The 27,245-nt window shown below is 48.0% G+C and overlaps 1 protein-coding gene across 2 annotated transcripts in view; it reads left to right on the plus strand.

Moving 5' to 3' along the window:
* DUSP3 (dual specificity phosphatase 3) overlaps nucleotides 1-27,245 on the plus strand; it is a 97,547-nt gene that overhangs the window by 60,210 nt on the left and 10,092 nt on the right. For both annotated transcript variants that reach the window (XM_088480720.1, XM_088480721.1), the window contains exon 2: nucleotides 685-911. In XM_088480720.1, coding sequence (XP_088336846.1) covers nucleotides 685-911 — 227 coding nt within the window. The remainder of the gene's footprint in view (nucleotides 1-684; nucleotides 912-27,245) is intronic.

The raw sequence follows: 27,245 nt of genomic DNA on the forward strand, positions 1-27,245 counted from the left end.
GGGGGGACTTAGGTTAGCAATACTTACCTTAGGGACGATCGGGATTTTCACCCTTGCCGGGTTGCCGCTGTCGGGATTTCATACCTACTACACCCCAGCTGTATGTCCACCCTGCCAAGAAGCTCATACTCTGCTACAGATGTGTCCTTATTCACTATGGCTTCAGTTAAGTCTTAGTCGCGATGTAATGTGACAAGGATGCACCAGGAGACTAAGCTGATAAATTTGATATGCGACACTAGTATAACTGTGTGCACCTGAGTCTGTATATGTAGCACAACGGAACTTGGAGTGAAAAAAGATGCGTCCGCTACACTGTAGCACATCGTATACAGATGCATAGACTCAGTCGTACAAAGATATACAAGTGTCACATATCATATTAATCTGCACTGTCTGTTGGTGTGTGCTAGTCACATTGCATTATGACAGACACATCTTTGGAAAAAAAGACGCAAAAAAAGATGCCCAACGCTAGCAGAGTCTCACGAGAACTGGCGTGCAGAGCGGGGCTTTTAAGCGCAACAGCAGCAAAGATGTATAAGAACACATCTGTATATTATTAATATTAATGTGAGTAAAAGGAAACTAATGATACTGTTCATTTAACATTTGGTGTGCAAATCTGCATTATAATGAAATATTTGTAGTTTTATTAAGATGTAACCACATTTTTTCTTTTAGGTTCATTGCACAGAACATCATGAGGTTGCAGCGCCTTGGAATTACTCATATACTCAATGCTGCAGAAGGGAATTCATTCATGCACGTGAACACAAACGCTGCCTTTTACAATGGCACAGGCATTACCTATCATGGTATTAAAGCCAACGACAGACCAAATTTTGACCTCAGCTCTTACTTTGAGGAAGCCTCTGACTTTATCGATAAAGCATTATCACAAAAAGATGGTAAGTACTTCAAGAGGTGAAAGCTGTTATAAACAATCAGAATATGTTTAACTGAGTTTCTTCTTCAACAACTGCATCGATTGACCAGTAAGTGTCCATTTTCTAAAAGGACACTAACCTGATACTGATGTGTGCACTGTTAACAATCAAAGGTAATAGATTTATCCTAACCCTACCTACGTTCTCATCCATGTGTCACCAGTTTTGATAGAGAAAGCTCTGGATGTTCAAACCTAGTCACAGTTACCTAAAAGTATATTCTGTTTTAGGATTTGGAAAGAAAATAATTATCATTTATTTATTTGGCGCCACAAGTGTTCCGCAGCACCTTACAAAGTACATAAACAGGTTGATTTACAGTGACTTACAGTACAGTACAATACAACACAGGACATGGATAATATACGTTGCTACATTTGTGACCATAACACCCAGATAAGCAACAATGCAAAGCAACCAAGTGTTAGGTGCCCTAGTAGAGAGTAAGAAGTAGATGAAAGTAGAGTAAGGAGAAGCACAAGAGGGTAGAGGACCCTGCTGATAAGAGCTTACATTCTAAAGGGGAGGGGCAGACAAACAGGTGTGACACAGATGGGAGTAGGCAGGGAGGAAGGAGTATGTAGCATCAAGTTAAGATGAGAGCTGAAAGGCTTTGATGAAATAGTGGGTCTTGAGAGCCCGTTTGAAGGATTGAAGAGAGGTGGAGAGTCTGATGGGAAGCGAGAGAGAGTTCCAAAGGTGGGAAGCAGCATGGGCAAAATCTTGGAGGCGGGAGTGGGAGGAAGTAATCAATTGGCATGAGAGGTGGCGTGCATTTGTTGAACGAAGAGGGCGGACAGGAGAGTGAAGGGAGATGAGATCCGAGATGTAAATGGAAGAGGAATGGCTGAGGGCTTTGTAAGTGAGTGTGAGAACCTTAAATTGGGTTCTGAAAGGGAAGGGGAGCCAGTGGAGAGCTTGTAGGAGAGGGGAGGCAGATGCAGAGCGTTTTGGGAAGAAGATGAGCCGAGCAGCAGCATTGAGAACACACTGGAGAGGGGAGAGAAGGGAGTTGGGGAGGCCAGATAAGAGGAGGTTACAGTAGTCCAATCTGGAGATGACCACTGAGTGTATGAGGGTTTTAGTGGCATCCTGGGTGAAAAAGGGTCTAATCTTGGAAATATTTTTAAGATGAAAACGACAGGACTGCGAGAGATTCTGGGTATGTGGTTTGAAGGAGAGGGCGGAGTCCAGGATAACTCCAAGACAGCGCACTTTGGGGCTAGAGGAGATAGTTGTGCCATCAATTGATAAAGAAATGGTGGGAAATGTGGTTATGTTGGGGGGTGGGAAAATAATTAGCTCAGTCTTAGACATATTAAGTTTAAGAAATCGCTGGGACATCCAGGAAGAGATGGCAAAGAGACAGTTGGATACACGAGTGAGGACAGAGGGAGAGAGGTCAGGGGTGGAAAGGTAGATCTGAGTATCATCAGCATAGAGATATTAGAGGTCAAAAGAGCTGATGAGTTCACCTAGTGAGGACGTATAGAGTGAGAAAAGGAGAGGTCCAAGAACAGAACCTTGGCGAACACCTACTGTAAGAAGCTGTGGGGGAGAACAGGAGTCATGAGAGGAAACAGAGAAGGATCAGTCAGAGAGGTAGGAGGATAGCCAGGAGAGGACAATGTCATGTAGACCAAGGGAGTGAAGGATTTGCAGAAGGAGAGAGTGGTCCACAGTGTCGAAAGCAGCAGGGAGGTCAAGGAGAATGTGCAGAGAGTAGTGGCCCTTGGATTTAGCAGCAAGGTGGTCATTGCTGACTTTTGTGAGGGCAGTTTCAGTGGAATGGATAGAATGGAAGCCAGACCGAAAAGGGTCAAGGAGGGAGCGGGAGGAAAGAAAGGTGGTAAGGCAGTTGTAAACAACACGCTCAAGCAGCTTGGAGGCAAAAGGGAGGAGAAAGATGGGACGGTAGTTGGAGAGAGTGTTAGGGTCAAGGGTAGGTTTTTTAAGAATGGGGGAGACAAGGGCATGTTTGAATGCAGACGGGACAGTGCCTGATGATAGGGAGAAATTAAGGATGTGGACAAGATGGGAGCAGGCAGAAGGAGAGAGGTAGCGGAGGAGACGTGAAGGGATAGGGTCAAGGGGGGGGAAGGTGGAAGGAGGGGAGGACCGGATGATGGACATGACTTCTTCTCCAGATACAGGGGAGAAGAAAGTTAAGAGTCAGTAAAATGGATGGAGACGGGTGATCCGGGAAAGGAGGAGGTGGATAGCAGTGGGGCTGGTGGGATATAACGTCCTGACGTATGGAGTCAATTTTAGATGTAAAGTAGGCCGCAAAGTCAAGGGCAGAGAGCGGGGAGGGGAGGCGAGGAGGGAGTTGAAAATGTGCTTACATGTGAAAATTAATACAACCTGATGTGTGTATTACTGCATTAATGTTTCACTTGACCCTTTGTTTCTGTGCAGTATTTGTGTAGGTATTTTCATAAAAGCTCCTCGGTAAGGTGTTATATTGGGAAGTTTCTGTCTGTATTAAAGTGATGTCTGTTAATAAGTCATTGCAGTAGTTATTTCATATTAGTGATAAATATTGTTTCTCAGCATGATAAGAAGTGACATTACCATAACATGCAGGCATCAAGTATAAATGGTATATTATAGACCTTTATGCAAATTTTGGTAGTTCGGAAAAAGAAACCTGCATTCAATGCTATGTTGGGAAAAGGAGCATAAAAAAGACAGACAAGGTAGATAAATGGGAGTTGTGTGGAGTTTGTATATTCTCTCCGTGCTTGTGTGGGTTTCTTCCGGGTACTGCGGTTTCCTCCCACACTTAAAAAATATACCGGTAGGTTAATTGGCTCCCAACAAAAATTAACCCTAGTGTGTATTTGTGTACCTGTGGTAGGGAATATAAAGCGCAAGCAGGGACTGATGGCTAAATATTCGCTGTAAAGCGCTGCAGAATATGTGTGCTATATAATTAACTGGTAATAAATAATAAAGGCATATGTGAAACAAAGGGTAGGGAGGACACTGAATGTAAGATATCCTACAATCTAATGACAAGAGGAACAAGTGTACCTGAGAGCAGAGATTAGGACGATAGTGAGGGTGTATCAGTGGGGATATTGTATATACTAGTAAGAAGGTTGTTTTTAGAGAGATTTAAGTGTTAAAAGCTTGGGAAGGCAGCTCAGTTATGGTAGGAAAACCATTAGGTGAAAAAATCTTGTGTGTGGGAGTGAGAGGTTAGTAGCCCTGATTCAGCAAGAAATGCAATTGCAAAGCTGCGTTCTGCGGGCACTGCTGAATTAGCCCCAGTGTCACAGATCAGGTATTTTGAAGATTCGAGGTGTATGAAGGTGTCATAGTGTTCAGAGCTTTGTCAGCAAGTGTGAGTGTTTTGGAGTGTTTTTCACAATGGTGCATGGGACAGGGAGCAACAAGAGAGGAACGTTAGTCTTGCTATGTACTGTATGTAGGACGGCTTGAATCAATGCCAAGTAGGAAGCAGATAGAGCACAGGTTCTCAAACTCAGTCCTCAGGACCCCAAACAGTGCATGTTTTCCAGGTCTCCTCACAGAATCACATGTGAAATAATTATCTCCACCTGTGGATCTTTTAAATGTGTCAGTGAGTAATGACTACACCTGTGCACCTGCTGGGCGACCCGCAAAATGTGACCTGTGTGGGGTCCTGAGGACCGAGTTTGAGAACCACTGAGATCAAGTAATCAAGGATGGCAATGTTACAAGTTCTGGCTGCACTTTAGGTAATAAAAATCATATTCTAGCAATATTTCAAGAGTAGGACTGTGAGTGAAACTGGATGTGTGGAGTAAAGCAGAAAACAGAGTCATGGGTAATGGTGCGTACACACGGTACGATAAAAATGCACGATATGAACGATAACAATATCGACCATATCGTGAACGTTCGGTTTTTGGTGCCCAACGACCAGCGATGCACGCGCATGTATGGACGATAACGATATCGACCATTGCCTGTGCATGCAGGCCAACGTGGTCAATATCGACCAGGTTACACGATCAACAGGTCAGTCATTGGTGGGCTGGTGGTATGCTGGCTAAACGATAACGATCATCCAGCACATCAGGAAGGTGCAGGACGATCAGTCAGTGATATCGTTATTGCACCGTGTGTATGCACCATTAAACCAAGGCAGTGTATTTGGGAAAATGAGGAAATTTACTTTGTGGAGGAAGAGGTTGATTTTTGGGGAGGTGGTAACTGATAGGAGAGATATTAATGCACTTGTTTTCCCTCAGACACATCATTCATAATACAGACATTCCTCACTTAACAACCTACTAGTTTAACAACCGTTCGGACTTACGACTAGCACTATGACCAGCTGGAACCCACAATACAATGACTAAAATGTTATTCTGAATGTCTTTTTTTTTTATAACTTTAAATTGTACTGTACAGTATGTACGAGTTATGCAAAGTAAAACAGTTACAGTATCAAGTTTAAGTTTCCTTTAGACCTTTTATTTTTTCAGAATAAATAAAAATGATTACCTGTATTAAGTATATATGGTTCCTCGTTTAGTGACCAATTCGTTTAACGACCTAGTCGTAGCAACGGGATCCACAGTGCACTAATCCAAAGAGACACTGTACTAAAATAGACAAAATAAACTAAAATACAGAAACGTTGTATCAAAGCCCAAGCTGACCGTAAACTTAAGTACAGAAACATATTGCATTCAAAGGAAAAAATTATAAAATACCCAAACACTCCATTAAAGCATGCACACAAGCATGATACTGATTTATTATTTTAATTATACATTCTCACTCACCAACAATCAAGTCACTTTTGCTATTAATCATTATAATGTAATTTAAAGGGGTTCACAGTTATATTTTAAGCATAGTGCATCAAACATTAATACCGGTAGTTCTATCTTTCTTGAGAACTTTCTGACAGTACAAGGTTTCATATGTTGCCAAAGTATAACTACATTACGATAAATACTGGGGATGTTTTTCTAACAAAAGTGTAAATGTGTAGTAGCCAATAGCATAGAATCAGCTAATACTTTGATTTGTACTTACTTGCACTACATTTATCAAAGCTACAGTCATCATCTCACTGCATTTACTGCCAGGATTGAATGACTTCTGCTAAAGATCTTGATGAGATATTTTTTAGGACCAGAATTCAGTTTAGGCCCCCCACTGAACCATGGGTCAACACAGTCTAAATCCATCTAATGGGTTATCAGGATTCATGAGTATGGGCACCTTTTATTGTGTATTTTCTGTGTAGCAGAATATATTGTAAAACAGCCAGACTCACTTTCCAAGTAGATTTGGAAACTCACACTACTCAAAAAATCTAAATCTTGAATTATTATTCTGTTAAAAAAATGCATAACATAGCGAAAAAGTTCAACGTACAGTAAGATATGACCGGGACAAAGAAAATTCACCAGAGAGAACAGAAAAGACATATTGCACAGATCTTACTATTCTAATTACAGATACATGTGAATGAGCCCTCAGTACGCACAGAATCCAGCTTTATTTGTATATCTATCAACAGATTCTTCCATTAAATTATATATTTGCATCATCGTTGAATTGCTAGATTTTATTATATTTTCATTTCCTGAATCTCAGTACTCACACTGTGTTGTGTTGTGTCTGTGATGGAGATATCCGTAAAATGAACACCATTTTATCTCTTTCACCTCTGAACCATGGCATGTACCTTTTTGAAGCCGAGCTACAGAAATTAACTTTATTTGGTCATAAATTAGTGTATATATAAGGCAGCTTTTTTTTTTTTTGCTGGAATATTTTCATTTTATTTAACAACTGTGTGGAAAATAGGTGAAAGACATTAAAAAAGTTATCTAGAACTGCAGAGATTTCAGCAAGATAGCAAATTTAAAGCTGCAGGTGATTTTGCTACATATTACCGCTTTCAATTTGACTGCTAACTCGCAAACAATCTCATCAGTTCCACAATCCCGCACCCTAGATTATTTGCCCCCTTGTCATAAATTGCATAGCTTGCAAAACACATATTTAAACTGCATGAAAAATGGAGATTCACAAAACTGCACATGAAAGACCCACACAGGTCCTTTCTTCCTATAGAGCTAATTTATACTGCTGTGTACTGAAAATAAATTAAACATAAACATGTTTTCATTGAGGAGGTCTGAAAAAATGTAAATGACATTTTTCTATAAATGTTTTGTATGGTTTTGATGAAATACAGTGCCTTAAACAATGGTTGGGTGCTGTGGGACACATGCAGAGGTGCCACAAGTTGGTGGATCAGGACTAAATTAAGTTATTTATGGTCAATATGATAGACATAACCAGTGCTGGCGACTGCCATTCATAAAATATGTGGACAGGCATAAGTATAACCCTGTACACCGCCACATAACGGAACCTAAGGATGACCTATAAGCATCATTTCTCAATAACCCTTGACTTTTGCCATTCTGCTACTGTTGCAGCAATGTTTATATTCTATGTACTTATCCTGCAATGTCTTGTACTGTAGTCACTGTATTCTTGTTCTGTTCAACTGTTTATGTACTTTGTTAGGCGCTGTGGAACCCTTGTGGCGCCATATAGATATTTAAAGGATAATAATAAACTTTTGGCCTAGGAGTGTTGTGGAAAAAGTCTGCATTGTACCTAAGTAGCTTTACTTTATGAGTTAGTGAATTAAAGAACAAAATAAATAATTATTTTGTACTGCCACTAATAGCAATTTATACAGTGTTTTAACACTTTACTGCAAAACTAGTCAGATTGTGATAGTATGCAAAAAGAGTTTCTGAACATTTTTCTACTTCAGGGTCCATAGGGTATCCACAGGATACCTTGGGGGGGTATAGGTGTGACGTCAGTCGCAGGGCACCAAAGAGTTAAGCTTTCAGCCTCCCAGGATGCACTAGGTCCCCCTCCTATACCCCGCCCCCGGGCCAAGGCACCTCAGTTTAGTTTGGTGCCCGGCCGGAGTCGGGTGCACCTGTTGGAGTGGGGGCTAGAAGAGCCCCTGAAGCTTTTTCTTCATGCAGCTGTGGCTGCACATCTGGATGAACAGCATGGACAGTCAGTCCTGACGTCCATGCTGTCTTCCCTACACCCCGCCGGTACCAGAACGCCGGTACTGATCCGGGGATGCTGGTGGGCGTCTGGGGTCACAGCTAGCGGTGACCCCAGATGCTCCGGACCATGGCCGGATTCAAGGGGGACAGAGGTAAGCAGCGGGGTCCCGCGGTGGGTCCCCGCTGATCACATGGTCCTAAGTCCCCAGGCAGGGGGCTCCCTGGGGACTGGCTGCAGCGTGGAGCCAGGCGACCAACCTGCGCTTCCACTACCCCCTGGGACAGCGGACCGCAGCAGAGCGGTAGCGCTGCGGCGTCCCAGGGGTTAAATGCATGCCAGGGGAGCGCGCCTTCCCTGTCTCACAGCCGGCGCCTCCCCCGCTGCACACAGCCCTCTCTGCATGCTGCCGACTGGTCCTGTGGCAGCGCTCCTCCCCCAGGCCAGCCTCCTCTCTGCTCCTCGGCGGCCATCTTCTCCAGAACGCATGGTGAACGCTGCTGGAAGCGCTGGACGGAAGCATCGTGGTCTGGGTCCCCCCGCATACCTCTCCTCCGCTGTGGCTCAGGTCTGTGTATGCAGCGCTGTGTTCTACCAGGCCCTGTGTCTGTGTAGTTGAGTAATCAGCGCTGTTAGTGCAGGAATTGTTATTTCTCTGCATTGTATGTGACTGTGCTAGCGCTGCTGCCTGTAACTTTTCTTCTCTAAACTGTCAGCTTTATTACTGTCCCTGTTCTTCTGCTAAAGCCCTTGCGGTGCGGTGCTGCAGGGTGGTCTCTCGCCTATTTAATACTTAATTGGTTAGAGAGGTCACATACGTGGTGCCATCATGTCTGAAAGTGATTTTCCCCTCCGGCTACAGTGTACCACGTGCAAAGTACCGTTAGCGGAGGGGGAGGGTAGCGCGGAGGGCCTTTGCCGGCAGTGTTTGTCCATGGCGCGGCCTATTACGGTTACAGCACCGGTACAGGAGCCGCCCTGGGCTTGTTTCGCTCAGGCGTTAACAGCTTTAGTGGGCCAGTTAGCTCCGCAGTCCGCGTTTACTCCGAGGGGTTTGTCCCAGCAGTCTGTGGTGTCGTCACCCATGCAGGGGTTCCCACGACAATTGGTGGTACCCCACAGTCTCCCTATTTCCCCGCTTCCGGGTTCTCAGGAGCCAGCGTGGGTTAACTCCCTGACGAGTTCTGTACAGCACTTGTCGGATGTGTTGCAAGGGGAGTCTGTGATGCGGCCTCATAAAAGGCCGGTGGCGTCTCTGTCCGCTCCTTATGAGGATGACGAAGGGACGTCTGATGATGGGGAGATTCTGGATCCTTACGATCAGGAACCTCTCCATACTAAGGACGCTGATGCTAAGTCCAAAGTATATATTCCTGGACTTATTCGGGCGGTCCGCACAGCCTTGGTGATTGAGGACGAAGTTCCCCCAGCGGCTAAATCTAAGTATGCCTTTTTCAAAGATGTGAAGGGCGATGCCACAGTCTTTCCTCTTTCGGGTCAGTTGGTGGACCATTTAGAGGAGGCGTGGAAACAACCTGGCAAAAGATACCAGCCGCAGAGACGCCTGGCGGTGGCTTATCCGTTCACGGATAATTATTTTGCTAAGTGGGAATCCCCTCCACAGGTGGATTCTCACGTGACCCGTCTTGTCCGTAGTGCCACATTGCCGATGCCATCCATGTCCTCCCTTAAGGATGCTACGGACCGCAAGGTAGAAATCTGCCTGAAGTCCGCTTATTCCCTTGCAGGGGGGGCAGCACGGCCGGCTATGGCCATTTGCTGGGTTGCCAGAGCGATGGAGCGCTGGGCGGATTCATTAGAGGCTTCTTTTGAATCCGACTGTCCGGCCGAACAGGCGGAGTTGATTGGCAATCTCCGTGATTCGGCCACTTATATCAACGAGGCGGCTCTAGACATTAGTACTCTGGTGTCTAGAATTTCTTCAGCAGCGGTAGCTGCTCGTCGCACCTTGTGGCTGCGATCCTGGAAGGCGGACGCAGATTCCAAGAAAGGTCTGGAAGCGTTGCCGTTTACCGGAGAAGTTCTCTTCGGTCCGGATCTGGATAAGATTGTGGCCACGCTGGCGGCAGCCAAATCTGCTTGTCTCCCGTCGGCCGCTGCTCCTTCTGGTTCGGGACCATCGTCCTTTCGGTCATCTAGGGCCCAGGGCAGGCCCAAACCACAGTCGTTTCCTCGACAGGCTGGCCCTAAGAAATCGGTCAAGCCCCGGAAGCAGGCATGGAGTACCAGACGTCCGGCCCCCAAGCCAGATGACAAGCCTGCGGCCTGACGGTCCGGGCCTCCCTTTGGGGGATCCCAGGGTGGGAGGCCGCCTGCTACAGTTCGCCCAGTGTTGGTCGACCACTACGACAGACACTTGGGTTCTGGAGGTGGTTTCCCACGGATACGCCCTCTCCTTCCGGCACAGACCCCCGGCTCGCTTCTTCACCACGGGTCTCCCATCAGACCGGAACAAGGCTACGGAGCTGCGGAAGGTATTGCACACTATGCTCCAGGCTGGAGTTATAGTGGCTGTTCCATTCTCCCAGAGGGGCCAGGGTTTCTATTCAAATCTATTTTTGGTACAGAAACCCAATGGGTCATATCGTCCGATTCTCAACCTCAAAGCACTCAACAAGTCTTTGCGGGTCCCGAAGTTTCGGATGGAGACCCTACGGTCCATCATTCTGGCGCTGGAACCTGGGGACTACTTGGTGTCATTGGACATACAGGACGCTTACCTGCATGTCCCTATTCTTTGGCGCCATCAACAGTTCCTCAGGTTTGCAATCCGCAGCGACCACTTCCAGTTTCGGGCGTTACCTTTTGGCCTGGCAACAGCACCACGTGTTTTCACCAAGGTGATGGCGGTCATGGCGGCTTCTCTGCGGCTGCAGGGAGTCCGCATGTTGCCGTATTTGGACGACCTGTTATTGGTGGCAGGATCTCCAGAGCTCCTGTTACGCCACTTGGACCTGACCATTGCACTGCTGCAACGGCACGGCTGGCTAATCAACTGGCAGAAGTCCACTCTAATCCCGTCTCGGAGGATTCTGCATCTTGGAGCCTTATTGGACTCGGGACAGCAAAGGATCTTCGTGACGGAGGACAAGATCTCTGCTTTACAGTCAAGGGTGCGCAGTTGCCTGCACAGCCGCCGGGTGTCCTTACACTCGGCGATGAGGTTACTGGGCTCCATGGTGTCGGTGTTCGACATGGTGGAATACGCCCAGTTTCACTCCAGACCTCTGCAGCACCTGATCCTGTCCAAGTGGAACGGGCTGACTCAGTCTTTGAAGTCCCAGACGATTGTGCTCACCCAGGAGGTTCGCCTGTCCCTTGCGTGGTGGTTACAGACGACCCACCTCAACAAGGGACGTCCGTTCTGGGTTCCAAATTGGGTCCTGTTGACAACGGACGCCAGTCTTCGGGGCTGGGGAGCAGTTTCGGGTCCACACTTGTTCCAGGGCAGGTGGACGCCGACAGAAGCGGAGCTTCCAATAAATATCTTGGAACTCCGTGCGGTCTTCAATGCTCTCCAGCAGGCACAGCGGTTTCTCCAGGGTCGCCCGGTGCAGGTCCAGTCGGACAACGCTACCACCGTGGCCTACATAAACAGGCAAGGAGGAACTCGCAGTCGGGCGGCTCTCGTAGAGGTCTCTCGGATCCTGGTTTGGGCGGAGCGCAATCTTCCGGCCATATCAGCGGTCTTCATCCCGGGAGTGCTAAATTGGGAGGCGGACTTTCTAAGTCGCCAGGACGTTCATCCGGGGGAATGGTCCCTGCACCCGGACGTTTTTCAACTACTGGTGGACAGGTGGGGTCTTCCAGAAATCGACCTCATGGCGTCCCGGCACAACAACAAGTTGCCGGTGTACGGGTCTCGCACAAGAGACGAAGGGGCGTCTCTGGTGGATGCTCTGTCCGTCCGGTGGACGTTCCGGTTCGCATACCTGTTCCCTCCGGTCTCCCTTCTTCCACGGGTAATCCGGAAATTCAAACAGGAAGGAGGGACGCTCCTGTTGATAGCTCCCGCGTGGCCCAGACGGCACTGGTTCTCAGACCTTCAGGGTCTGTCCGTGGACAGTCCTCTGCGGTTGCCGCTACGACCGGACCTTCTGTCTCAGGGTCCTTGCCTTCACCCGGACCTGACTCGGCTGTCTTTGACGGCGTGGCTGTTGAGACGGCCATGCTGAGGTCCCGGGGGTTTTCCAGCTCTGTGGTGCGTACCATGTTACGAGCTCGGAAACCGTCTTCCGCGAGGATATACCATCGCGTGTGGCATACGTTCTTCCAGTGGTGTCGACCGAGAGGTTATGCACCGCGGGAGTTTTGTCTGTCTCGGATTCTCGCCTTCCTGCAAGCGGGACTAGATCATGGGCTTCGCCTTGCTTCTTTGAAGGTACAGGTTTCGGCCCTATCTGTCTGGTTTCACCGTAGGATTGCTACAATCCCGGATGTGCGCACCTTTATGCAGGGTGTTCTCCGCATTCAGCCGCCCTTTGTTCCACCTGTGGCGCCTTGGGATTTGGCTGTAGTCCTGAGGGCTCTCCAAGGACCGCCGTTTGAACCACTGGGCTCAGTGGATCTTAAATGGCTAACAGCTAAGACTGTTTTCCTTCTGGCCATTGCTTCGGCCAGACGTGTTTCTGAGTTAGGGGCTCTTTCTTGTAGACCCCCTTTCTTGGTTTTTTATGGGAACAGGGCAGTACTCCGCACTCGGCCCGAGTTTCTTCCCAAAGTTGTTTCCCGGTTTCATGTTAACGAGGAAATAGTTGTTCCGGCCTTTAACTCACCGGGTCTTTCCGTGGGTGAGGCCTCTTTGGATGTTGTGCGGGCCTTAAGGACTTATGTTGACCGCACTTCTTCGTTTAGGAAGTCGGACGCTTTGTTTGTCCTCTATGGCTTCCGTAAAAAGGGTTGGCCTGCTTCAAAGCAAACTTTGGCAGCCTGGATCCGTATGGCTATTTCTGAAGCTTATCTTCATGAAGGCCTACCGGTCCCTCCTTCTCTGAAGGCTCATTCCACTAGGTCTGTGGGTCCTTCGTGGGCAGCTCGACGTGGTGCCTCGGCAGTTCAGATCTGCAAGGCTGCTACGTGGTCTTCTGTCCATACCTTCGTGAGGTATTACAGGTTTGACACCTTCGCCTCTCAGGATGCTTCCTTCGGGCGGCGGATTCTCCTTTCTGCACAGGAGCGTCCCCACCCTTAAAGGATACTGCTTTGGGACATCCCCAAGGTATCCTGTGGATACCCTATGGACCCTGAAGTAGAAAATATGAGATATGGTAAGAACTTACCCTTGTTATCTCTATTTCTACGAAGTCCATAGGGTTCCACAGGACTCCCGCCCTGTCGCACCTGTGCTGCAGATGGGCTTTGCTCTGGTCACCGGTTTTCCGTCTCCCTCTGGTGAGAATGTGATTCTTGTATGTGTCCAGATCTTTGTTCTCTCTCTTCCTTCTCCTCCTCCGGCCTATGGCTTGGTAACTAGCTGAGGTGCCTTGGCCCGGGGGCGGGGTATAGGAGGGGGACCTAGTGCATCCTGGGAGGCTGAAAGCTTAACTCTTTGGTGCCCTGCGACTGACGTCACACCTATACCCCCCCAAGGTATCCTGTGGAACCCTATGGACTTCGTAGAAATAGAGATAACAAGGGTAAGTTCTTACCATATCTCATATTTTCCTACTTTTATTAGTAGCAGAAACAGGACTTCTGACTGTCCTATGCCACATATATAGTAACCAGGTTCCTGCCTCGCATGGTCCCACCGGTCTATCTTTCATCCCTTTATGCTAATACTCTGCTTCCTGGTTCAGGTTCTCCGCAGTCACTGGACGGTGCTTTCGTCAGTTGGGGCATATGATCCTCTCCGAGAGGACCTGCCTTAGAGTAACCCATAGGCTTCTATAGGGTAACGCCATCTTCAGATGGCGTTAGTGGCCGGGGTTGAGCTAGCTTGGTAAATCCAACTGCTTTTTAGTCAGAAATGGATGCACTGCGGTCCCTCCTTCTTAAACCCTGGGATCCTTAATATTTGTTCATGCCCCTCCCGAAAACTGGTGTGTTCAGGATATATCCCGCAAAAAAATATTAATAAATATGTTCCATACTGTATTATAAATAAAACTACAGGGAATGTTTTTTGGAGTAGAGCAATTCCTATTCACTCTCCATTCCAGGCACCCAGTTTGGTTGCATGACCCTCATATAGAGGTGCGTTTGTTACCACAACTCTCCTCCAATATTGTTCGGAGATCACATTACTGATTTGTGCTTCTTTCACTATGTATCTGATGTTTACTGCTTTCCTGGTGCTCCCCTGTGCCTCTGGGTAGTCCCTGTTTTTCCTCTCAAAATCGTTTAACTTTTTATACATATTTTTTCATATTTTGAACTACTGATGAGGACAACGGGTGGGATAGATTTTAAGGCTTTAGGTCACATGTATGTCCTGTTTTTAACCTTCAGAATTATGGGAGCCCTGTATTTGCTTCCTTTTTTTCATATAATGCCTCTGTGACATACAGCTCTGCTCTACTTAATCACACCAGTGGACATGTCTGTGCCCTCCCTTCATTCTGAGGATCTGATTGGCTGATAAACTGGGGCATCACAGACAAGCAGGGGATGAAAAATGCATATAATAAGGTGCTCAGATCCTAGCCAAATTCACCTTAAAATGCAACACACATATGGAAAAACATTTGGATAGATGAACAACATTACTGTTTTTAGTAGCTTCCATCTGCTCACATTTAAACAGCAGAGGTTATATAAGTACATTGCTGCAGATGCCAGCAGAATCATGAGCAGGTAATCATCTTATAGCACACATTTAAAATTAGAAAATATTTTTTTATTTTTAAGAACACAAACAGTAAATTATGATTAAAAAGAATGCATATATTCAGGGACTATTTCTTTTCCAGGCTCTGCTAAATAACTGCAGTCACCTTTTGCTCCAAGAAATAGGGCCTGATTCAGAGTTGGGAATAGAGAGAGATATCTCTCTCAACTGATCGTCTTGGTGAAACCATGTTGCACTGCAGGTGGGGCAGATTTCAAATGTGCAGAGAGATTTAGATTTGGGAGGGAGGTGTTTAAACTGACATCTAAATTGTAGAGTAATAATAAAGCCGTGCAGTATTTGTGGGCTACATGTAAAAGCAGACAGTATTTACCTACATGCAAAAAATAAAATTATGTATTTGCACCCCTTGCATTGCAACATGGTTTGTCCGGGTACACAGTTAAGTGCTATCTCTCTCTCTATTCCCAACTCTGAATCAGGCCCATAGTCTGGTGCTTCCCCTTTGCATATATATATTTCTACTTCAGGGTCCATAGGGTATCCACAGGATACCTTGGGGTATAGGTGTGACGTCAGTCATCGGGCACCAAAGAGTTAAGCTTTTCAGCCTCCCAGGATGCACTAGGTCCCCCTCCTATACCCCGCCCCCGAGCCAAGGCACCTCAGTTTAGTTTGGTGCCCGGCCGGAGTCGGGTGCACCTGTCGGAGTGGGGGCTAGAAGAGCCCCTGAAGCTTTCTTCTATGCAGCTGTGGCTGCACATCTGGATGTACAGCATGGACAGTCAGTCCTGACGTCCATGCTGTCTTCCCTACACCCCCGCCGGTACCAGAACGCCGGTACCGATCCGGGGATGCTGGTGAGCATCTGGGGTCACAGCTAGCGGTGACCCCAGATGTTCCGGACCATGGCCGGATTCAAGGGGGACAAAGGTAAGCAGCGGGGTCCCGCGGTGGGTCCCCGCTGGTCACATGGTCCTAAGTCCCCAGGCAGGGGGCTCCCTGGGGACTGGCTGCAGTGTGGAGCCAGGCGACCAACCTGCGCTTCCACTACTCCCTGGGACAGCGGACTGCAGCAGAGCGGTAGCGCTGCGGCGTCCCAGGGGTTAAATGCATGCCAGGGGAGCGCGCCTTCCCTGTCTCACAGCCGGCGCCTCCCCGCTGCACACAGCTCTCTCTGCACGCTGCCGACTGGTCCTGTGGCAGCGCTCCTCCCCCAGGCCAGCCTCCCCTCTGCTCCTCGGCGGCCATCTTTTCAACGCATGGTGAACGCTGCTGGAAGCGCTGGACGGAAGCATCGTGGTCTGGGTCCCCCCGCATACCTCTCCTCCGATTTGGGTCAGGTCTGTGTATGCTGCGCTGTGTCCTACCAGGCCCTGTGTCTGCGTAGTTGAGTGATCAGCGCTGTTAGTGCAGGAATTGATTTTTCTTTGCATTGTATGTGACTGTGCTAGCGCTGCTGCCTGTAACTTTTCTTCTAACTGTCAGCTTTATTACTGTCCCTGTCCTTTCTGCTAAGCCCTTGCGGTGCTGCAGGGTGGTCTCTCGCCTATATAATTGGTGAGAGGGGTCACATACGTGGTGCCATCATGTCTGAAAGTGATTTTCCCCTCCGGCTACAGTGTACTACGTGTAAAATACCGTTAGCGGAGGGGGAGGGTAGCGCGGAGGGCCTCTGCCGGCAGTGTTTGTCCATTGCGCGGCCTATTACGGTTACAGCACCGGAACAGGAGCCGCCCTGGGCTTGTTTCGCTCAGGCGCTTACAGCCTTAGTGGGCCAGTTAGCTCCGCAGCCCGCGTTTACACCGATGGGTTTGTCCCAGCAGTCAGTGGTGTCGTCACTCATGCAGGGTTTCCCACGACAATTGGTGGTACCCCACAGTCTCCCTATTTCCCCGCTCCCGGTTTCTCAGGAGTCAGCGTGGGTTAACTCCCTGACGAGTTCTGTACAGCACTTGTCGGATGTGTTGCAAGGGGAGTCTGTGATGCAGCCACATAAACGGCCGGTGGCGTCTCTGTCGGCTCCTTATGAGGATGACGAGGGGACGTCTGATGATGGGGAGATTCTGGATCCTTACGATCAGGAACCCCTCCATACTAAGGACGCTGATGCTAAGTCCAAAGTATATATTCCTGGACTTATTCGGTCGGTCCGCACAGCCTTGGTGATTGAGGACGAAGTTCCCCCAGCGGCTAAATCTAAGTATGCCTTTTTCAAGGATGTGAAGGGCGATGCCACAGTCTTTCCTCTTTCGGGTCAGTTAGTGGACCATTTAGAGGAGGCGTGGAAACAGCCTGGCAAAAGATACCAGCCGCAGACGCGCCTGGCGGTGGCTTATCCGTTCGCGGATAATTATTTTGCAAAGTGGGAATCCCCTCCACAGGTGGATTTTCACGTGACCCGTCTTGTCTGTAGTGCCACATTGCCGATGCCATCCATGTCCTCCCTTAAGGATGCTACGGACCGCAAGGTGGAGATCTGCCTGAAGTCCGCTTATTCCCTTGCGGGGGGGGCAGCACGGCCGGCTATGGCCATTTGCTGGGTTGCCAGAGCGGATTCATTAGAGGCATCTTTTGATTTCGACTGTCCGGCCGAACAGGCGGAGTTGATTGGTAATCTCCGTGATTCGGCCACTTATATCAACGAGGCGGCCTTAGACATTAGTACTCTGGTGTCTAGAATTTCTTCAGCAGCGGTGGCTGCTCGTCGCACCTTGTGGCTGCGATCCTGGAAGGCGGACGCAGATTCCAAAAAGGGTCTGGAGGCGTTGCCATTTACCGGAGAATTTCTCTTCGGTCAGGATCTGGATAAGATTGTGGCCACGCTGGCGGCAGCCAAATCGTCTTGTCTCCCGTCGGCCGCTGCTCCTTCTGGTTCTGGACCATCGTCCTTTCGGTCATCTAGGGCCCAGGGCAGGCCCAAACCACAGTCGTTTCCTCAACAGGCTGGCCCTAAGAAATCGGCCAAGCCCCGGAAGCAGGCATGGAGTACCAGACGTCCGGCCCCCAAGCCAGATGACAAGCCTGCGGCCTGGGGATCCCAAGGTGGGAGGCCGCCTGCTGCAGTTCGCCCAGTGTTGGTCGGCCACTACGACACACACTTGGGTTCTCGAGGTGGTCTCCCACGGGTACACCCTCTCCTTCCGGCACAGACCCCCGGCTCGATTCTTCACCACGGGTCTACCATCAGACCGGAACAAGGCTACGGAGCTGCGGAAGGTATTGCACACTATGCTCCAGGCTGGAGTTATAGTGCCTGTTCCATTCTCCCAGAGGGGCCAGGGTTTCTATTCAAATCTTTTTTTGGTACAGAAACCCAATGGGTCATATCGTCCGATTCTCAACCTCAAAGCTCTCAACAGGTCTTTGCGGGTTCCGAAGTTTCGGATGGAGACCCTACGGTCTATCATTCTGGCACTGGAACCTGGGGACTACATGGTGTCATTCGACATACAGGACGCTTACCTGCATGTCCCTATTCTTTTGCGCCATCAACAGTTCCTCAGGTTTGCAATCCGCAGCGACCACTTCCAGTTTCGGGCATTACCTTTTGGCCTGGCGACAGCACCACGTGTTTTCACCAAGGTGATGGCGGTCATGGCGGCTTCTCTGCGGCTGCAGGGAGTCCGCATGTTGCCGTACTTGGACGACCTTTTATTGGTGGCAGGATCTGCAGAGCTCCTTCTACGCCACTTGGACCTGACCATTGCGCTACTGCAACGGCACGGCTGGATAATCAACTGGCAGAAGTCCAGTCTAATCCCGTCTCGGAGGATTCTGCACCTCGGAGCCTTTTTGGACTCGGAACAGCAGAGGATCTTCGTGACGGAGGAAAAGATCTCTGCTTTACAGTCGAGGGTGCGCAGTTGTCTGCTCAGCCGCCGGGTGTCTCTACACTCGGCGATGAGGTTACTGGGCTCCATGGTGTCAGTGTTCGACATGGTGGAATATGCCCAGTTTCACTCCAGACCTCTGCAGCACCTGATTCTGTCCAAGTGGAACGGGCTGCCTCAGTCTCTGAAGTCCCAGACGATTGTGCTCACCCCGGAGGTCCGCCTGTCCCTTGCCTGGTGGTTACAGACGACCCATCTCAGCGGGGGACGTCCGTTCTGGGTTCCAAATTGGGTCCTGTTGACAACGGACGCCAGTCTTCGGGGCTGGGGAGCAGTTTCGGGTCCACACTTGTTCCAGGGCAGGTGGACGCCGACAGAAGCGGAGCTTCCAATCAATATCTTGGAACTCCGTGCGGTCTTCAATGCTCTCCAGCAGGCACATCGGGTTCTCCAGGGTCGTCCGGTACAGGTCCAGTCGGACAACGCTACCACCGTGGCCTACATAAACAGGCAAGGAGGAACCCGAAGTCGGGCGGCTCTCGTGGAGGTCTCTCGGATCCTGGTATGGGCGGAGCGCAATGTTCCGGCCATATCAGCGGTCTTCATCCCGGGAGTGCTAAATTGGGAGGCGGACTTTCTAAGTCGCCAGGACGTTCATCCGGGGGAATGGTCTCTGCACCTGGACGTTTTTCAACTGCTGGTGGACAGATGGGGTCTTCCAGAGATCGACCTCATGGCGTCCCGGCACAACAACAAGTTGCCGGTGTACGGGTCTCGCACAAGAGACGAAGGGGCGTCTCTGGTGGATGCTCTGTCCGTCCGGTGGACGTTCCGGTTCGCATACCTGTTCCCTCCGGTCTCCCTTCTTCCACGGGTAATCCGGAAATTCAAACAGGAAGGAGGGACGCTCCTGTTGATAGCTCCCTCGTGGCCCAGACGGCACTGGTTCTCAGACCTTCAGGGTCTGTCCGTGGACAGTCCTCTGCGGTTACCGCTACGGCCGGACCTTCTGTCACAGGGTCCTTGTCTTCACCCGGACCTGACTCGGCTGTCTTTGACGGCGTGGATGTTGAGACGGCCATGCTGAGGTCCCGGGGGTTTTCCAGCTCTGTGGTGCGTGCCATGTTGCGAGCTCGGAAACCGGCTTCCGCGAGGATATCCCATCGCGTGTGGCATACGTTCTTCCAGTGGTGTCGACCGAGAGGTTATGCACCGCGGGAGTTTCGTCTGTCTCGGATTCTCGCCTTCCTGCAAGCGGGACTAGATCATGGGCTTCGCCTTGCTTCTTTGAAGGTGCAGGTTTCGGCCCTGTCTGTCTGGTTTCACCGTAGGATTGCTACAATCCCGGACATGCGCACCTTTATGCAAGGTGTTCTCCGCATTCAGCCACCCTTTGTTCCACCTGTGGCGCCTTGGGATTTGGCTGTGGTCCTGAGGGCTCTCCAAGGACCGCCGTTTGAACCACTGGGCTCAGTGGATCTTAAATGGCTAACAGCTAAGACTGTTTTCCTTCTGGCTATTGCTTCGGCCAGACGTGTTTCTGATTTAGGGGCTCTTTCTTGTAGACCCCCTTTCTTGGTTTTTCATGGGAACAGGGCAGTGCTCCGCACTCGGCCCGAGTTTCTTCCCAAGGTTGTTTCCCAGTTTCATGTTAACGAGGAAATCGTTGTTCCGGCCTTTAACTCACCGGGTCTTTCCGTGGGTGAGGCCTCTTTGGATGTTGTGCGGGTCTTAAGGACTTATGTTGACCACACTTCTTCATTTAGGAAGTCGGACGCTTTGTTTGTCCTCTATGGCTTCCGTAAAAAGGGTTGGCCTGCCTCAAAGCAAACTTTGGCAGCCTGGATCCGTATGGCTATTTCTGAAGCTTATCTTCATGAAGGCCTACCGGTCCCTCCTTCTCTGAAGGCACATTCCACTAGGTCTGTGGGTCCTTCGTGGGCAGCTCGACGTGGTGCCTCTGCAGTTCAGATCTGCAAGGCTGCTACGTGGTCCTCTGTCCATACCTTCGTGAGGTATTACAGGTTTGACACCTTCGCCTCTCAGGATGCTTCCTTCGGGCGGCGGATTCTCCTTTCAGCACAGGAGCGTCCCCACCCTTAAAGGATACTGCTTTGGGACATCCCCAAGGTATCCTGTGGATACCCTATGGACCCTGAAGTAGAAAATATGAGATATGGTAAGAACTTACCCTTGTTATCTCTATTTCTACGAAGTCCATAGGGTTCCACAGGACTCCTGCCCTGTCGCACCTGTGCTGCAGATGGGCTTTGCTCTGGTCACCGGTTTTTCCGTCTCCCTCTGGTGAGAATGTGATTCTTGTGTGTGTCCAGATCTTTTTTTCTCTCTCTTCCTTCTCCTCCTCCGGCCTATGGCTTGGTAACTAACTGAGGTGCCTTGGCTCGGGGGCAGGGTATAGGAGGGGGACCTAGTGCATCCTGGGAGGCTGAAAAGCTTAACTCTTTGGTGCCCGATGACTGACGTCACACCTATACCCCAAGGTATCCTGTGGAACCCTATGGACTTCGTAGAAATAGAGATAACAAGGGTAAGTTCTTACCATATCTCATATTATATATATATATATATATATATATATATATATATATAAAACCAAATAGTAGTTTTCAATTTGTTGTGGTGCCGCACTCCACTTACAGGTGTGGTATGATTAATGGACAATCATCCAGCCGAAATGCGAATATCAATATGGAGGAATGGTTGACATTGACCATACCAACACGGGTGATATGTCGACATGATGAACTATCGACAAACCAGTGGCCATTTACCTCGTCGTGGCGGCTCCAGTACCGCCTTCTGGGTACCGGTGGCCATGTGACAGTTGCTTCCAGTGGAGACCTCCGATTGTTGAGCATCCCGGTGATTATTTATTTCTCCCCAGCCTACCCCCCCCCCCCCCCCCGCAGCCTAACCCTAATCCTCCCTGCAGCCCCTAACTGTTAGCATGTCGACACTTCATATGGTGATAGTGCTGCTGTTGACTTTGTGAACATGTCAGCAGTTTGAACAATGTCGACCTTCTGACCGGATACCCCACTTACTGGGTGTCGCTCTGAAAAAGTACGAGTATGCCCCAATTCTGATTGCTCGCACAAATAGGTAATAAGTTATTTGTTTGCTTTGCTTCAGCTGTTTCGCACATGAAAAAAATCAGAGCTAATAACAATTTCCTGGTTTTGATTTTCTCATCATTATGTTGGATTTTTCTAAAAAAAAAAAAAAAAAAAGCTGCCTATCTGACCATTATCTAGCCATGATTGGGTTAAGAATAATAATTCATTATTTTATCCATATGATTTTAAGTTATCTCTACCTCAACATTAAAAATGCTTGGTAGCTCCACGTGCTGATAGCTATCAACTCTCCCTTCCTTTGGCTACTATTTGCCTGGATGACGGCTCATGTCTCCTCCATCTGCCTGGCCATCTGGACATGATTATAATGATAAACTAGCACAGCATATGCCATTGTAGTAATGAAGAGATCTCTAAGAGCCATCACACCGTCAGTTGCTGTAAGGTGTGTAAGCTATATCATTTGCCGGGAATGCTGTTTGCTTTTAATGTGCAAGTATATATAATAGAGCTATATTAAAAATATATTGTCTAAGGTGGGTACGTTTTGGCAGTAGTTAAAGGACCACTAAAACAAAATGATATATTTTTCGATACTGTTTCTTTCCCGGACTACTTGCAGTAGTGCCCCATCTCTTCCTGTAAGCATACCAGGGATCTTTGGTGGTCTACTGTGTACACTTTCTGTGATCTGGGGAATATTCCTCCAGTTCTCCTGTTTTTACATGAGACGGGGCTGCAACAGGGATCATGACTGTAATTATAGTAGTGCTGGAGCACATAGAAGAAGCGCTGTAATGTTAATATACTGTAATAATGATAAAAATGGAATTGAACTACCAGAATTCTGAGCATTACAAAAATAGCCTTCCCAAGGTAAAAATATATAAACGGAAATAAGAAAAAAAGGAAATTGCCTCATTATATTGTCTTGGCATTGAGGGGATTACAATAGGGTCCTGGATCCTTTGCAGAACAAGAATACTTCAGTAGTGTTTAGGCAATTGAGCATTTGCATGTCATACATATTCTCTCTTGCTTCTTATGACTTACAATATAAGGTAGAGTCTTTACTTTGATGCAGATATCTCAAGTCGTCAAACTCCATTTCATTGTGAGCAGTATATTTTAAATACTTTCACAGCAGAAAATTTGTCTGCATGTAAAATAAATGATACTCTCACAAACGTTTTACTGTAATCAGGAGATGCTGGGGATAAAAGAAAAGGAAGCTACAAGTGAGAATGATAATAAATCGGAAAATTGACAGGCCCAAACGGCGCCCCCTGCCCTGCAGTGCCATGGCACTGGTCGCACTATCCTAGTTACGGCCCTGACTGTAAATACAGTATTATAACTTTTAAGTACTATCAGTTTTAGAAAGATGTACAGCTGTAACATTCAGCAATAACAATAATTAGTATTTTAAGTTTAAAAAAATCATATGGGTTCATCAAGTTAAACCTCTGTAGGCAGAGAAAGACAAAGCAAAAACGCCCACTAAGGGCCGTGTTCAATTAGAAGCGAAAAGTCTGAGGCCGGACTTTTCGCTGTCATCTGAGGTTTTCACGGCGAAAAGTTATCGCGTGCGTATTCCCGTATTCAATTGCAAATGTGCGAACATGGGACCCTGCAAAACTGAAATCGGCGAAAAGTTCAGTCAGTTTTGGGGAAATCAGGCTAACACCCCCCTAAAGATGCTCTGACATGGAGGTTCACTATGGGTACCCCCGAATAGCCCTGCTAAAGGTATTTGGGGTTTTTAATGGTCTCAATAGGTGCTATTTAGCGTCTTTGAGCAAGTGGTGAAGAATAGCATTTTGCTATTTTTTTTTTTGCTAAAATAAGTATTCCCATCAAATTTGGGGTACTTGAAAATGGGTGCAAGCATATTTTAAAATGTCTAAGGTCAAGCATTAAAAAGCGCCAAAAACGCACCTTTAGCAAGCACCTGCATTCAAAAACACACCTCCCCCTTACTCGTACACACCTCCCCCTTACCCGCCAAAAGCTATTTCGCTAGTTTTTTAATTTGTACCCCCACTTTGGGGACGCGCGCGGTAACTCTGATGACGGTGAAAAGTCCAGGCTCGGACTTTTCGCTTCTAATTGAATACGGCCCATAGTCTATAATGGTCTTAAATTTATTTGTAATTGTCACCTTTTTATTTTGTAAAGAATATGCACTGTCAAATTTCATTATAGTTTAACCCCTGCATTGCTTTAAGTAATAAGGTAGGCCATCTCTGTATCACCATGAATTCACCTGTTTATTGTACAGATCTGCGCAAAACTGTACCAACTTATATAGTATGTAGTCTAATCAGTGATTCACACAGTGGTAAAATTATTTTTGCTTCTAGTGCATTTTCCCCCATCTTGTGTATCCCAGGATAGCAGCACCGATATGCTGGGCAATGTATGAACGGTCAGTGCCACTGACGTTCCTACAGCTGCAGCTGTCAATATCGACCACTGCAGCTGCTGTTGCCCTATCACCACAGCAGGGACAGCACTGTCCCTGCTGCGGCGGCTGCAAGCTCCGGGCTGCATGTGAGATCTCATGCATGGCCATTGGAGCCGGCCGGGAAGGGCGACACGTCGCATCAGCACTAAGCTGATACGCTGTGTGCTCAGATAGGGATCGGCGAGGGGGGGTTGTCACTCCCCCACTCCAGGAGATGAGTGGTTGATACATCTCATCGGTAGTGCTTCCTGCTTCACCTCGGTAAAGAGGCGAAGCAGGAAAAGTTATAGTGGCTTGCCGCTATAATACATTTACTGCACAATGCCTTAAATGCTAACTACATAAAAAAATTGAGGGTTTTTATTTGAGGGAGTAATCTGTAAAATAGGCCTTTCATGTGTGTAACCTCTACCCTGTTTGTAAGCATTTTTCTATGTATACACAGTGGGCCTGATTCAGAGGCGCTCGCAAAAAGCGAGCGCTCATTCTGAATCAGGGCGGCCGCATGTTTTTCTTTTGTTTGGCCTCCTGGCCGCTCACTAAGCTGTGGGTGACCACCCACAGCTTTAGTGAGCGGCCAGGTGATGGTCGTGACCATCGGGCTTGCGACGAGACGCTTGTGGTAGGGTCTCGTCCGTCGCAAGCCCCAGTGAGCTTCCGGCTCTAATAGAGCCGAAAGCTCACCACTGACATCACTCGTGATGTCAGTGGGGACGCCCCCAAACGGCAGGCGTTCCTTCGGGAACGCCTCCGTTTGGCCAGCCACCCCCCCCGGCCCACCTACCAAACGGGGCATGCTGTCGATCAACATCGACAGCCGCCCCTTTTGGATGCGAGCGCCGGAGCGAGTGATTTCTCGCTCGCTCCGGGGCTCACTGCCCGGCCATCGACCCGCTTGCGAGCGGATCTGAATCAAGCCCAGTGTACATATTGCTTGTCTATAATATTCAGGAAGCTGACTGTAATGAGTACTGTAATGACTGTAATGAGTAACCTGGAGGGCAGTGTGTAGTAGGAACCTCCAGGTTTCACTAGGGACCACCAAGGGAGTGATGGAATTCCTCACATCCCAAAATCAGAACTGGCGATGCAGTTCAGAGTAGGTCTAATATTTATTTTTATCGTCTTCATTATCATTCATTTATATACACAGCGCTGTGAAGGGAACATACCAAAGATTAGGGACGGACAGTTCAGGTTCATAAATGGTAAACAAAGATAAGGTTGGCGCACAAAGAATCAAACAGTATAAAATGTTATTTACTATATGACTGAAAATTGCTCCCTCAGCATACATTGGTGGATATCATTTAAGAAGAGGTGTTTTATCATCTTTAAATTTGTTAATATATTGCCTCTTGAATGAAACCAATAATATGAGAAAATATTGTTTTCTTCATATTTAATAAGTCAGCTTTCAACTTACAACTTACACTATGTAGACAAAATTGATTGGACACCCCACGCAAGCGAAATGTATACCATGCATACTATTGCACACAAGTTCCAAATAGGTATTGACAGGAACACTTCCTAGGGAGGCCCAAGCATTGGCAGTTCTATGGAAACAACTAATGTTTTTATATGGACGACGATGCCACCTGTCATGTTTCCAGGACGACACTGGACTGGTATACAGAAAATTCGGTAACCCGGATGGACTGGCCAGCTCAGAGTCCTTAACCCCACTGAGCGTGTGTTTTAGGCCGACTCAACCTTTTTCATTGTTACAGTTGGTCACTGTACTTAAGGTAGAATGGCAATACATACTGCCTGCTGTTGTCCAGGAACTTGTGGACAGTTTGCCAAGAAAGGTGTCTGCAGTAATCACTGCACATGGTGGACCCACAAAGTACTGACGTCAATAAAATCTTTTTGATCTATTTGCTGTAAGTGTCCAATCACTTTTTATCTACATAGTCACTAGTGTATCTTTACAATACACTACGCTCAAAATTTTTAGTACACTCCCATTTTTCCAGTCTTATTGAAATTTATGCAATTTAATGTCTCAATGTACTCTGAAATGAAAGCTTAGAACAAGCAAATTGACTCCTAAAAGTAGCCACCTTTTGTATATGCCGAGCACATTCTTTCTACAATGCAAATATTGTCCGGCGTATTCTTCCCAGCACTGTTGCAGAAGTTTCCACAAATGTGTTGCACTTGTTAGGTTGCTTTGCTTTCACCCTTCTGTCCAGTTCATCCCAAACCAGCTCAATGTGATTTAAGTCTTGAGACTATGCTGACTCTACCATGATTTGAAGCCTGTTCTGATATAGGGACTGATTCATTACTGATCGCAACAGCGATTGCGCACGCAATCGACCAACTGTTGCGTTCTGTGCATGCATATGCATCGCAGTGCGTGTGCGCGAAGACTCCACTGTGATCAGGATTGCGATCGCAGTGACTACGCAGACCCATCACAGAGTGATTGACAGGAAGTATCTTTTGGGGGAGTGGTTGGCGAAACGCAGGCGTGCCAGTGTGTTTTAGCCACTGTGATGCCATGCACAGCTTGGGGTTTCCCTGCGTGCGATGTGGTTAGCAATTTCTGAGTAAGGTCAGACCTTGTGCAAGTGTGCGTGAGGCTCCGATGGTACTCTGTTGCTCTATGTTACCGATGGTTTTGCAGTCTTGCTAAGTATTATGAATGTGTATAACGTAAAAGGGGGCATCCTTATGTTAGGCTGCGTATGGCATTGCGATTGCAAACAGTAGCATATCTTCGCAATGAGACTGCGTGTGTAATCGCTATTGCGAACCTTACTGAATCAGGCCCCCAGTTTGGAGGTTTGTTTTGTTTCAACATCTTGCTGTAGCATGAACTATCGACCGTCTAATCATAGAGGAGAGGGCATTGCATGGCATGCTGTCCAGCATTAAAACATGTTAAACCTCCATAGCCAATACCCAGGTATTGGTATTGGGCATTCCAGAGACCACTAAGCTGCGGTCCCTACTGGATTCCTCCTCAAAGTTCAAACAGTTTTTTTTTCTGGAGACGTGCCAGGCTGATTTGCA

Source organism: Taudactylus pleione, unplaced genomic scaffold (assembly GCF_031769625.1).
Source record: "Taudactylus pleione unplaced genomic scaffold, aTauple2 ptg000256l, whole genome shotgun sequence".
NCBI classification, from domain to species: Eukaryota; Metazoa; Chordata; class Amphibia; order Anura; family Myobatrachidae; genus Taudactylus; species Taudactylus pleione.